This window comes from Aegilops tauschii, chromosome 4 (genome assembly GCF_002575655.3).
Source record: "Aegilops tauschii subsp. strangulata cultivar AL8/78 chromosome 4, Aet v6.0, whole genome shotgun sequence".
Lineage (NCBI taxonomy): Eukaryota > Viridiplantae > Streptophyta > Magnoliopsida > Poales > Poaceae > Aegilops > Aegilops tauschii.
In genome coordinates this window covers 407,071,669-407,082,707 of record NC_053038.3, presented here as the reverse complement: position 1 = coordinate 407,082,707, position 11,039 = coordinate 407,071,669, and the positions used below count along the sequence as shown (strand labels likewise).

Genomic DNA, 11,039 nt, shown 5'->3' with positions numbered 1-11,039 from the left:
TTACAGTAACATAATATGTTACTGTAACATAGCGTTTGCCAAGAGAAAATGAGTCTACAAGCTAATAAATGAAGTCATCTATGACACTACTACTATGTTACTTTGCACTATGGAGGTAGTAACTTAGACTAATGTCTTATGCATGGGACAGGAACTTGGTGCTCTCGGGTACCCGCGCACCCTATATGCGGAAAATAATTTAGTAATTCAAAAAAGTTCAAAAAATTCCAATTCTTTTTTGGAATCAAACATGATGAGTTATTGTACTCGTATAAAAAGTTTGGACAAGAAATGGTTCGTATAGACTTCACCGCAAAAAAGAGAAGTTTATGACGACAGTATAGCGTGTATAGTACTTGTATATAGCGTTTTTTGCCGAATCTTCGACCCAGGATGCAACGAAAGTCATTCTTTGACGAATCCTTTTATACGGCTACAATACTTGATCATGTTTAATACCAAAAAAGATTTGAACTTTTTTAAATTACTAAATTATTTTTTGCATATAAAGTGCACGGGTATCGATGTTCTTCTTCATATTTTTCCTTATGCATGACACTAGTATAAGTTACTCCCCACTATGACCAGCCTTATGCAGCAGCACCTACCTGTTCAAACAGATGAAGGCAGCCGACGAATCATCGTCGACTTGGACCACGGCGCAATTAACTCCACGCCATAGACTGTAGCGGCGTAAACTGCGGCCTCTGCAGGAGTCCCCGATTGAGGAAGATCTAGGTCGAGAGCGGGAGAGCCCCCTGGTTTTCAAAACCGAAACAACACGCCAGGATGGATGCATGTAGCATGCAGCAGCAGGCTGCAGGCTGCAGGTAAGCAAGCAAGCAAGCGTCGGCCAGGGGGCGGGTCCGGCGCCGCGAAAATACCGCCGGCAAGGCGCGTGGCGACACGGCCTGTCTGCTAACCGCGAGCAGGCTCCCTGCCGCACCGCCCGCCTGAGATGCTTGTCGTCACAAGCGCACAACACGGCGACGCCAAAACGCCTCCCCACGGCCGCCGCGCTATCGCCGACCCCACCCCACCCCACCCCACCCGCCGAAGCGTACGAGACCACGCGCCACCACTGTGTGCTGCTGCGGCCGACGACGGCTTTAAAGTGAGCCCCGCGGCGGCGTGGGGTCCGGCCTGGCCCCGGTTAATTCGGCGGGGCACATGGGATGGACCGGGCAACGCTGTCTCGCGCGGAGAGGCAAGGGACTAGGGACTGGAGGGAGGGAGGCCGCGGCCGGGGCACGCACTGCACTGTGCGGGCATGGCCCTTCCGGTTAGTAGCCGCCAATGTAGGGGAGTCAAAGGCCGGCGTCGCCTCCGGTTCCCTGTGCCGTGAAACACTGGACGCGACAGCGACAATGTACTAGGTACTCCCTCCGTAAACTAATATAAGAGCGTTTAGAATACCAAAGTAATGATCTAAATGCTCTTATATTAGTTTACAGAGGGAGTACTATACTACGAGCAGAAAAGCAAAGCATGCCGCAGCGAGCATTCGAGATTCCAGGAGGAGGAGGAGGACGACGACGTGAGTGCGCGTGAGCGAGCGCTACTCCTATCCTAGCTAGCATTCAAAAGGGCGGCCTACTTCTCCCTGTAACCCGTACGTACACCTCCTCCTCCTCCACCGTTGAGGCCCCATTTTCCCGTCCTTTATTATCACTGTGACATGCATGCATGCATGCTTTTCCAACGTCGCAAATATAACCATGGCCAGGCAGCCGCGGCAAATTTTTGTGTTTTGACCCTTTTGTGAAACATATTCGAGATCTGACCCTACTTTGAATTTTTTTTAAGATCTGACCATTTTGCTACCGCCAAGGTCCATGACGGTAGGGTGTAACAGCCTACCGCCAAGGTCCATAACTGGCGGTAGCCTATACAACCCTACTGTCAAGGTGCTCGGCAGTAGGCACGAGCACGCACCGTGTTCAATACTTAGGAGGATTTTGCGGTAGGGCATGCAACCCTACCGCTAGGGACCTTGGCGGTAGACTGTTATACCCTACCGTCATGGACCCTGGCGGTAACAAAAGGGTCAGATCTCGAAAAAAATTCAAACTAGGGTGATTTGAGAAAAGGGTCAAAACACGAAATTTGTCCGGCAGCCGCATCCACACTAGCATCCTCCTCCACTTTGGATCCTACATGTCATCCCGGGCCATGCCATGCCATCATGAACCCGCAGGTTGAGGTCGGGACATGGAAACATGCCCTGCGAATCTCTCGCCCACTTTGGAATGATTGGCACCGGAACGTAGGAGGCTCCCTTCATACGGGAAGGGATGGGAAAAGAGGGGAATGTTTATGATACTCATCGTTATCATATGAGCAAGTGCCGCGCCATGCAGAGAAAGCAAAAGGACGTGAGACAAGCGACCTGAGACACTGGTCAAAAGACCAGCATCGGCAGTGAATTGCATGCACCTCAGCTCGCTCACGACCCCACTGATTATTAGATTACACAAACCTGTCCACTACTTGACCTGCTAACAAGGGTACGGATAAACGAGCGTACCATTTGATTGCAGAGATAAAAACCTGTCCACTCCTGTAAAAATGTTGTGAACTAGTCGTAGAAGGGTTGCAGATTCTTTAGCGAATTCTAGACGTAGCGGGGATAGCTGCATGCTGGCTTACCCAACCTCCCCCTTGTATCGCCGAACTAGTCGTTGCCGATTGTAATCCTGTGAATCTGGAATAAATACCCCCCCTTTTCGTCGGCAAAAAAACACAATCGTACGGATGAAGACACATCAGCTCAGTCACGATCCCACAAACCCTTTCACTTTTCTTGGGACAGCCTCCTTCCATGCATTGTTATAGGCTCAAAAGAAAGTAAGTAAGAACACTACGTACTGCTACAAGTTCGGTGAGCTAGAGACTAATGCATGCTTCTCCTACGTACCACTACCACTACCACTACACCGCCTTCGTGATAACCAATTAACCAGCCTTCCCAGATTAAACTTAAGCGACATGAGCAACGACGCTACTAATCCAGCTCCAGTTTACTACAACATGGCCAGTGACAGCAAGATTTGAGCAGCTGCAACACGGCTATGCGTCCGTCCAGGCAGCAAACACAGGCATAGAAGGGATGGAGGAATTCGGTCCCCTCAACGTGTGGGCGGCGGTCGGCGCCGGCATCGCCATCCACGGGCTCATGCTGGCGAGGCTGACGGCGTTGGGATGCTTGGCGTACAGCGAGGGTAGGCTGAACCTCTCGGGGCTCCCCTCTCTCGAGTTGCTGAGGCTGGTCACCAGGGAAGACGAGTTGGAGTAGTTGATCTTGCCTGAGACGTCGATGTCATGCGCCGCAGACTCCACGTCGAACCCGGCAATGCCATTGCCATGCAGGGACGAGCGAGGGTCGCCGTCCATGAAGCCCTTCTGAAGGTCGGCCACCTCGGGGGTGCACGGCGCAGCTTGCTGCGGTGTTCCATGGAGCACCATCCTCCAGACGCCGGAGCTTCCTTCTTCGGCATGGCTGAGCTCCCCGCCGCCGTTGTGCATGGGAGACACGTGGCTGGCTGCCTCGATCGGCCTGACCTTGCGCGCTTCGTCCCCGGGCAGCAGAGAGCTGCTCTCCATGATCTTGTCCACGTCGTATCTGGTTATGTCGAAGTTGGTCACGGCGTTCAGGCCACGGAACTTGATCGCCGCTACGTCGTAGGCCTCAGCTGCTTCTTCCTGAGTGGCTGTACAACAAAGATTCGGCAGATTTTGTTAAGATCTTCATACATGTGTAACGGTGAGGTATGTTACTTTAGAAGACGTCATCGATGATTAATATCCTCCTTGTTCACTCATTAGGAAACCAAGGTAGATTCCTGTTGTAAAGTACGATTTCCGATCTGATTGCTTTTTGCGTCGTGCTAGTGTGATTGGATTTTCAGTCCAAGGGGGTATTCAAGACGGTCAACCGATAGCTTTGTACAGAGGTCACAGCCTTATGAAAAGCATAAAACATCTGGAAAAGCAAAGAATGATCAGGGAAGGATGATGGATTGCAGTTGCAGATGTACTCCACGAGCTAAAGTTGGTTACTAGATCCCAAAGCAACGCACAAAACTAGAGGTTTAACAGTAAAAGCTTCTGTTCGGTGTCTACTACATTCTCTAGCAAATCCACTTTGACACGACAATTAGCATACTAGCATCGATAATAGTACCCCCCCTGCTACTTGAGATTAGCACTGAAAGCTTCTTTCACTTATGGCACATAACTTTGTGAAAATTCTTTTGGTTAGTAATAAGTATATAAAACCAAGCGGATATGTCGATCGTTCTTACTGAAAGTGCCGAGATACAAGTCTTTGTTGCCAGCAACCCTGCCAATCCTAGCTTGCCATCTTCCATGCTGATGATGCCTGAAATGCAACATCGGCGCGTTGAGATTGTTTTCCGCTCAAATTATTCAGACTTTTCTCTCATGCAATATTTTTCTTTTCTTAGTTGAGGGAAATGTGTAGGCATCTTACCTCGTTACTCCTCGATATATCGAAGCACCACGAGAAAACCCGCTGCTTCTCCTGTAGGCATCACAAACTTATTACTGAATCTATCAATCAAAAAATGATCTAGAGTGGGAGAAAAATGACTCCTGCTATTTTACCTTCTCAAGTGTGCAACGAATTCCTGTCTTGTCATGCTTTTCATCTCCTCGACCTCCTCTCGATAATTTTCTAGCTGTGAAACTCAACACATCAGTTCACACTATAGAAACCGATATCGACGGCTTTAGTTTCCATGAACCAATCCATCTTGTCATCCATACCGGGAAATTGGTGTTCGTCGATGGCCCCCAATATTTCAGAGCAGCCAGATCATAAGCCCTGGCAGCCTTGTCTTCATTGTCATAACCACCTAGCCCACATTAAGAAAATGTCAGGAACTAGGACACAGCTTGATACAAGTGCTGCAGCAAAGTATGAAGTCAACTTTACCTAGATAAACTGCAAGAAGGCACCATTCGAGCCAGAGATGTTGACATACACAAGAAGAAGAACATGTATCAGAATGTCAGCTGAAGTCACAAGGTGACTGGTGCCTACTAGTATGGTTTTGATACAATTTGTGCTAGAAGTTGAGCTAGTGATCAACCTTGCCTCCCTTTCCTTGTCTGCCCATCCTTCTTGCAACTGTTGTCCCACAGGTGGGCTTCATATCTCCCAGTCCACCTGTGCCTGCTCCAGTGGATCAAACACACACAAACCTTGGTCATGTGATATAAACAATATAAAAAGGAGGCAGGTTGAATCAGGTGATTTGGTCAAAAACAAAAGAGCAGGTAGGTGGTGTCTCATCAATGCAAAGAACTGAAGAGGCATCAGAAGCAACAGGTGCATTGCGCTCAGTCTTTAATCTCGAGGGATGAAACAAACTAAGCATGTTGTGGTGGGTGAATAAATCTAACTGTTCCGTGGCATATTTTGTTTGGAACGAAATATGGGTCCTAGGTGCCCTACTAAATAACAAGAACTGCAGATGCATCAGAGCAAGACTGCAGACATCAATACTGCTAACTAGGACAAAATTACAGGGCAAAACATTCAAACAGACTAGTACTAGTGTACTACCACTACATATTCCAAATGAACCAGGAACTTATTTATTTTAGAAAAATATAATTGAACCAGGAATTAGTGGACATTAGTTTATTTGCAGCACAAGATGACTAATGCTAAATGATCAAATAGAACTTTCAAAAAATGGTACTATTGAGCAAGTTGAGATCATAGGTGAATCGAAAAGCTAAATATCTGTAGTATAAGCAACTTACCTGGTGACGCCCCTATACTGGGAGGTCCTCTGCCCAAACGTGTCGATGGACTTGCGATGAACGGGCTGCTTCTGGCCTCCCTTCCCAGTGCCCCTCTTCTTCCCCACGCACTGCTCCCCACCACCATTACTGCCTCCCTGGGAAGCAACCATAGAGGCAGCAGCCGCAGCAGCAACCGCAGCCATCTGATGCTGCTGAGGAGCTGCGCTGACGCAGCTGCTGGACTGGGACCTGGGGCTCATGGACAGGCTCAGCGGCTGCATCCCCGCGTTGCTGTAGCATGAGCCATAGCTCGTCACGAGCAGGTTCTTGGCAGCGGCCATTGCCTCATCCGTCGGCGCCGTGGCCTCTTGGTAGATCGCCTCTGCCTCCGTCAAGTGCTGGAAGTTGTAGGGCGCTAGCTGCTGCTGATGGTGCTGGTAGATTCTGCTTACCTCCTGGTCCTGTTGGTCCTGCTGCTGCTGCTGGTGGTGGCTGTAGTAGGTGACCGCGTCGTGCGCACTGCCATTGCCGCCACCCAAGAAGTCCTCGAGCTTCGGCGAGGACGACGGCATCATCCCTACGTGATGGCAGCACGAAAGATTAATATCGGCGTTTGCAACAACGGGAACCAAGAGATAGGGAGAGAAGTGCAACAGTGCGCGCACCTTCCATGATGCACAGGGATCCATCGGACGTGATGGGCATGACGGGGTGGTGGGAGTAGTAAACGCCGGCGGTGCTGGTGCCATCCCCGTAGGCCCCGCCGACGTAGTAGTAGCCAGGAGGTGGAGCGGCCATTTGCGAGGGAGGGGAGAAGAGGAGGTTGCAGGTGGCGGCGTTGGTGGGAGAAGCGGACATAGCGCTAGCGCTAGCAGGCTGAGCGTGGTCGGGCTCAGAGGAGGAGGGCACCTCCATGGCCATGTGCGGGGAGAGGGAGAAGCCTAACCAGTTGCCGCCGCTGGCCATCGCTCTCATCAACAAACAAACACAGACGAAAACGCTTCTTGCTTCGCTTTCACTCTGAGCTGAGCTCTACTGCTACTGCGGCACCACTACCCTTGTCCGAGCGACGACATGGAGATGGAGGCAGTGGTGGTAAAAGAGAAGTGAACTACGAGGAAGACGGGCGAGAGGGACCCGTGAGCTGAGCAAAAGGAATGAGAGGGAGGGGCCAAGCAAGCCAAAGGCCAAAGCAAAGCGGTGGATAAGTACCACCCTCTCCTGAGCCCTAATGCAATTTCATTAGGGCGGGCATATAAAATCTAGGGGCCTGTTTGTTCTTGGCCTCCCATACCTCTCGTTCCATGGGGATCTGTGATTGGATTGGATAAAAGATGTCGTGTGTGTGTGTGTCTTCAAGTCCCTTGGGTTCCCACTCCACCCTCTTTTTACTGGGGCGAGGCCACGCCCGGTGCTGTTGAAAACTCACGCGGCGGCACATACCCACAGACTAACCCCTATAAAGATGCAAGAATTTAATCGTGGAGTTGCCATTGGACAAGATGGCCAGCCTCCTCCTACCGTCTAGTGCCTCTCCATCTCACTCTCTTTCAACCTGTCATGCACTAGTAACACTGCTGCCTAGACGTAGTAGCTGGATGCTGCCCAGAGTGGCTGAAAGAAGGCTGCTTTCGGCACAGGCTTCATGGAGTTACGTGAGAGGAGAGAGAGAAGGAGAGTGTATCCGCCTACCTATAAGTCCGCGGACGGCGTCCACCGGCCCTATATATATTCTGCCCTGCATCCATATATCTTAAATTCGGATTCTTAAATCCATGCAAATTCATGTATGTCGATCATACACGTCAATGTCGCACGTAAGTAGCAAAAATGTTGTTACTGAAAATACATAAGTCTTGTTACATTAAATTTATTTGAAGTGCACAACTCAAATATTAGCTCTTTGGTTTCTATTGTGGGTCCACATATGCTCCACAAGATCGTTGAGCAGTTGCGCGTGCACGTGATGATCTCGAAGATTTTGATGCATCTACAAAAATTTCATAAGGTGAGCTGCATCTTGATCTTTCGGGATTTGAACTTGTTCTGCCGGTGCTCCAAAATCATTGGTTTGGTCTACACCATCACCCTCATTCTCAACAATCATATTATGCAAAATAACACGACATGTCATGAGCTGCCACAAAGTTTCTGATTCCCACATCATTGCAGCTTCACAAAAAAAATCCCCAACGAGCTTGCGGGCTAGGAACGGCTGCGGGGCGCCCGCGGCGGCTGAGCGGCGAGACGAACATCGAGGAGGAGGAAGAAGAGACGAGAGAGCAAATGGATCCGGTAGGTCGACTTGGTGGATTTGCTGCAATTTGCGGTGGGGTCGGGCTGTCGGGTCTGACGTGGCGGGCGCGCTCATATCCGCCCCATATTTGAGCTAGATTTGAGGGGTGCCGGTCAACCCGGACGTTTGAGGCCTGTTTGAGGCGCCCGTCTGGGTCGAACTTTCATGACCTATCAGTGACCGGGCGGCCCGCCTGGGCGTATGAGGCGGGTTTGGGGCACCCGGCTGTAGATGCTCTAAGGGCATCTTCAACCCTTTGCATCAAACCATCCAAAACGTCTGAACCATATTGTCCGAACCGGCCCCAAGCTGTGGATCTGGTATGGATGGTGAACAGGAGACAAAGGGGGCGATGTTTTACCTAGGTTCGTGCCCTCTCAAAGAGGTGAAACCCTACGTCCTGCATGATTATATTGATGATGAAGTATCGAATACAGGTTGATCTAACTTGAGATCATATGTTGTGTACTAAATCCTAATGAAGGTGATTGTACTTGTCCCTCTACGGACTAACCCCACGGTTTATATAGGTATCGGGGGGATATAGGGCCACACATGGTCGCTTACCATCTAAGAAGATACACGCCAACGGCCGGAGCAATCCTTGAAGTGCACGCCAAGTCTTCGGCGATGTCCGTCTTGATCATGTCTGAGCACAAGGCTTCTGGAGTCCCTCTTGGTAAGATTTGTGGTCCATAAGCTCAGCCCATGGACTGTGGGACAACTAGATTGGTACCCCTTAGTCCAGGACACCGTTAGTAGCCCCTAAACTTGTCTTCGAAGCTGAAGTTAGCAATTCTTCCTCAGACTAGTGTCTTCAGCTTGACAGGCAAATTCTCTTTGAGATAGCCTTCATATAAGTCTGTTGTCTACATCACCCAAAGAATTGTCGAGCTTCCCCTTAACGAGGTTGTCTGCCGACCACACGCTTGAAGAGTTACACATTGGCATCCGAAGCCTTTGGATAGCTTAGCCTCGAAGGCCCGCCGCATGGGTGTGAACAGTGCCCTAGCCTGACAGCTTTTTCCAAACGTTCACCACCCATGATGCCTAAGCAAGCCAGTTATTGCAGCTCGAATCACGGCCCAAGGCAGCTCTCATTGGCACGTTCCATCGAGGCAGAGATCGTGCTCTGCATTTCGAGGGATATCATCAAGAATTTTTTCACCCCATGCGCGTATAACAACACCGAGGATTGAGACGTGGCGATTAATCCAACGCAGTAAAGGGGCCTTTGGTCTTTTACTGACCTATAAAAGTAAGGGGCAGTAACCCCGCGCTTCCATCTTCTCGCCCTCGCACACAACCTCCAGAGCTCCAGTGCCCCAGATCCATTCCCAAAGCTCTCGCACGCCTCCTCCAGTGCTCGCAGTTCTCCTTCCGCGATGGTTGAAACCAACCTGAAGGGCTGGTGGGCGGTCTCCAACGTCACGGAGGGCACCATCCAGGAGCACTGGACCACGGGGTACATCCCCGCCGATGCCGCATGTCGGGCCCCATAGCCCAATCAGGGAATTCCTACTCCCAAGCCAGGGGAGAGAGTAATCTTCCTCGCCCGCCTTGTCCGAGGTCTTGGGTTCCCCATGCACTCCTTTGTGCGTGTGGTGCTTTTCTACTATGGGGCTAGATTTCCACCATCTAGCCCCAAACTCCATCCTTCATCTCGCGGTGTTCATCACCGTCTGTGAGGCTTTTCTCCACGTCAAGCCGCACTTTGGCCTATGGCTGAAGACGTTCGACATAAAGCCGAAGAGCAGTGGCGCCCAACTGGCTGAATGTGGTGGGGCCATGATCAGCAAGCTCTAGAAGGTGACCTGGCTGGAAGGCACCTTCGTGGAGACGATCAAAGAGTGGCAGCGGGAGCGGTTCTACATCACCGAGCCGCTCGCCGAAGGCCAGGCAGGGATCCCCGCATTCTCGGTCGGTCCTCCGAGGAGTCTCATCTCATGGACGAGGAAGGGCCTGTATTGGGGCAACTCGGAGGAGGTGCCTGTGCTACAGAAGAAGATCAAGTCCATTAAGGACAAGAAGATCAAGCTAGTGGATGTGATCGATGGCATGCTCCAGCGCCGCGTTCTTCCCCTCCAGCTTCGGGCGAGCCCGATGTGGCTCTATACGCTCGAGGATGCGCCAACAATGCGACACTTTTTGCACACTAACTTGCCGAAGATGTGGACGTCGCTCTTCAGGCAGTCCAAGAATGAGTTACCCGAAGAGCGGGATGACTGCAACCTCGATGCCAAGCACGACGCCCACGAGGTAACCGCAGCCTGTGATTTATGTTCATCTTTTCTTTCTCTCAAATTCCTCCATCAGAATGATCAAGCTTGCCCTTTCCTTCCCAGAAATGGATCCCCAGGGCACTAAAGATAAAGTGCCCATCACCGCTGCCCGAGGAGGCCCGGTCTCCTCAACTCGAGGCACTCTTGGCCGAGGAACCATACGTGCTCCCAGTTAAGGATTAGAGGCAGCCGACAAGGAGGGATGGTCTACGCATACGAGATCCCTCGAAGGCCAGATCCGAGGACACCCACACCTCCTCCATCCGCGAGGCAAGAGAGGAGAAGGAGGAGAAAGAGGGGGACGAGGGGGAAGGAGTGCCTTCCCCAAAATGGAAGAGGGCGGCGTCCGAAGATGCCGAGGAGGGTGACCTTCCTTGGGCCTGCAGAAGGCTGTGAAAGGCCAATGCCGACCAACCCAGCCAGTGGGTCGTCCCCCTAAGGTCACACTCTCTGATTCTTCAGAGGATGACCTCCTGTAGTAGCGTAGGACGAAGCCGACCCTCAAGAGGTATTTTTAACCGAATATGTTTAACGCTTTTTCAAGTACATATCTTCTGATACACGATACATCACATATTTTTACATCCCGCAGTGCGCCTTCATTGGCGACCGGTCTTCGAAAAACGAGCTTCATCTGGCTAAGATGGCGGAGAGCGGGACCATCGAGCACCCCCTACCTCCCCGGC

At 51.0% G+C, this 11,039-nt stretch overlaps 1 protein-coding gene across 1 annotated transcript; it reads right to left on the bottom strand.

Moving 5' to 3' along the window:
• Positions 1 to 2,798: 2,798 nt before the first annotated feature.
• Positions 2,799 to 7,055, bottom strand: LOC109744547 (AP2-like ethylene-responsive transcription factor ANT). Its single transcript, XM_020303711.4, has 9 exons — positions 6,441 to 7,055; positions 5,794 to 6,352; positions 5,115 to 5,197; positions 4,958 to 4,966; positions 4,789 to 4,877; positions 4,627 to 4,700; positions 4,493 to 4,543; positions 4,305 to 4,381; positions 2,799 to 3,710 (listed from the first exon to the last, which is right to left on the bottom strand). The coding sequence occupies exons 1-9, from the start codon at positions 6,748 to 6,750 to the stop codon at positions 3,070 to 3,072; spliced, it is 1,893 nt and encodes a 630-aa protein (XP_020159300.1). The 5' UTR covers positions 6,751 to 7,055; the 3' UTR covers positions 2,799 to 3,069.
• Between the last annotated feature and the right edge of the window lie 3,984 nt (positions 7,056 to 11,039).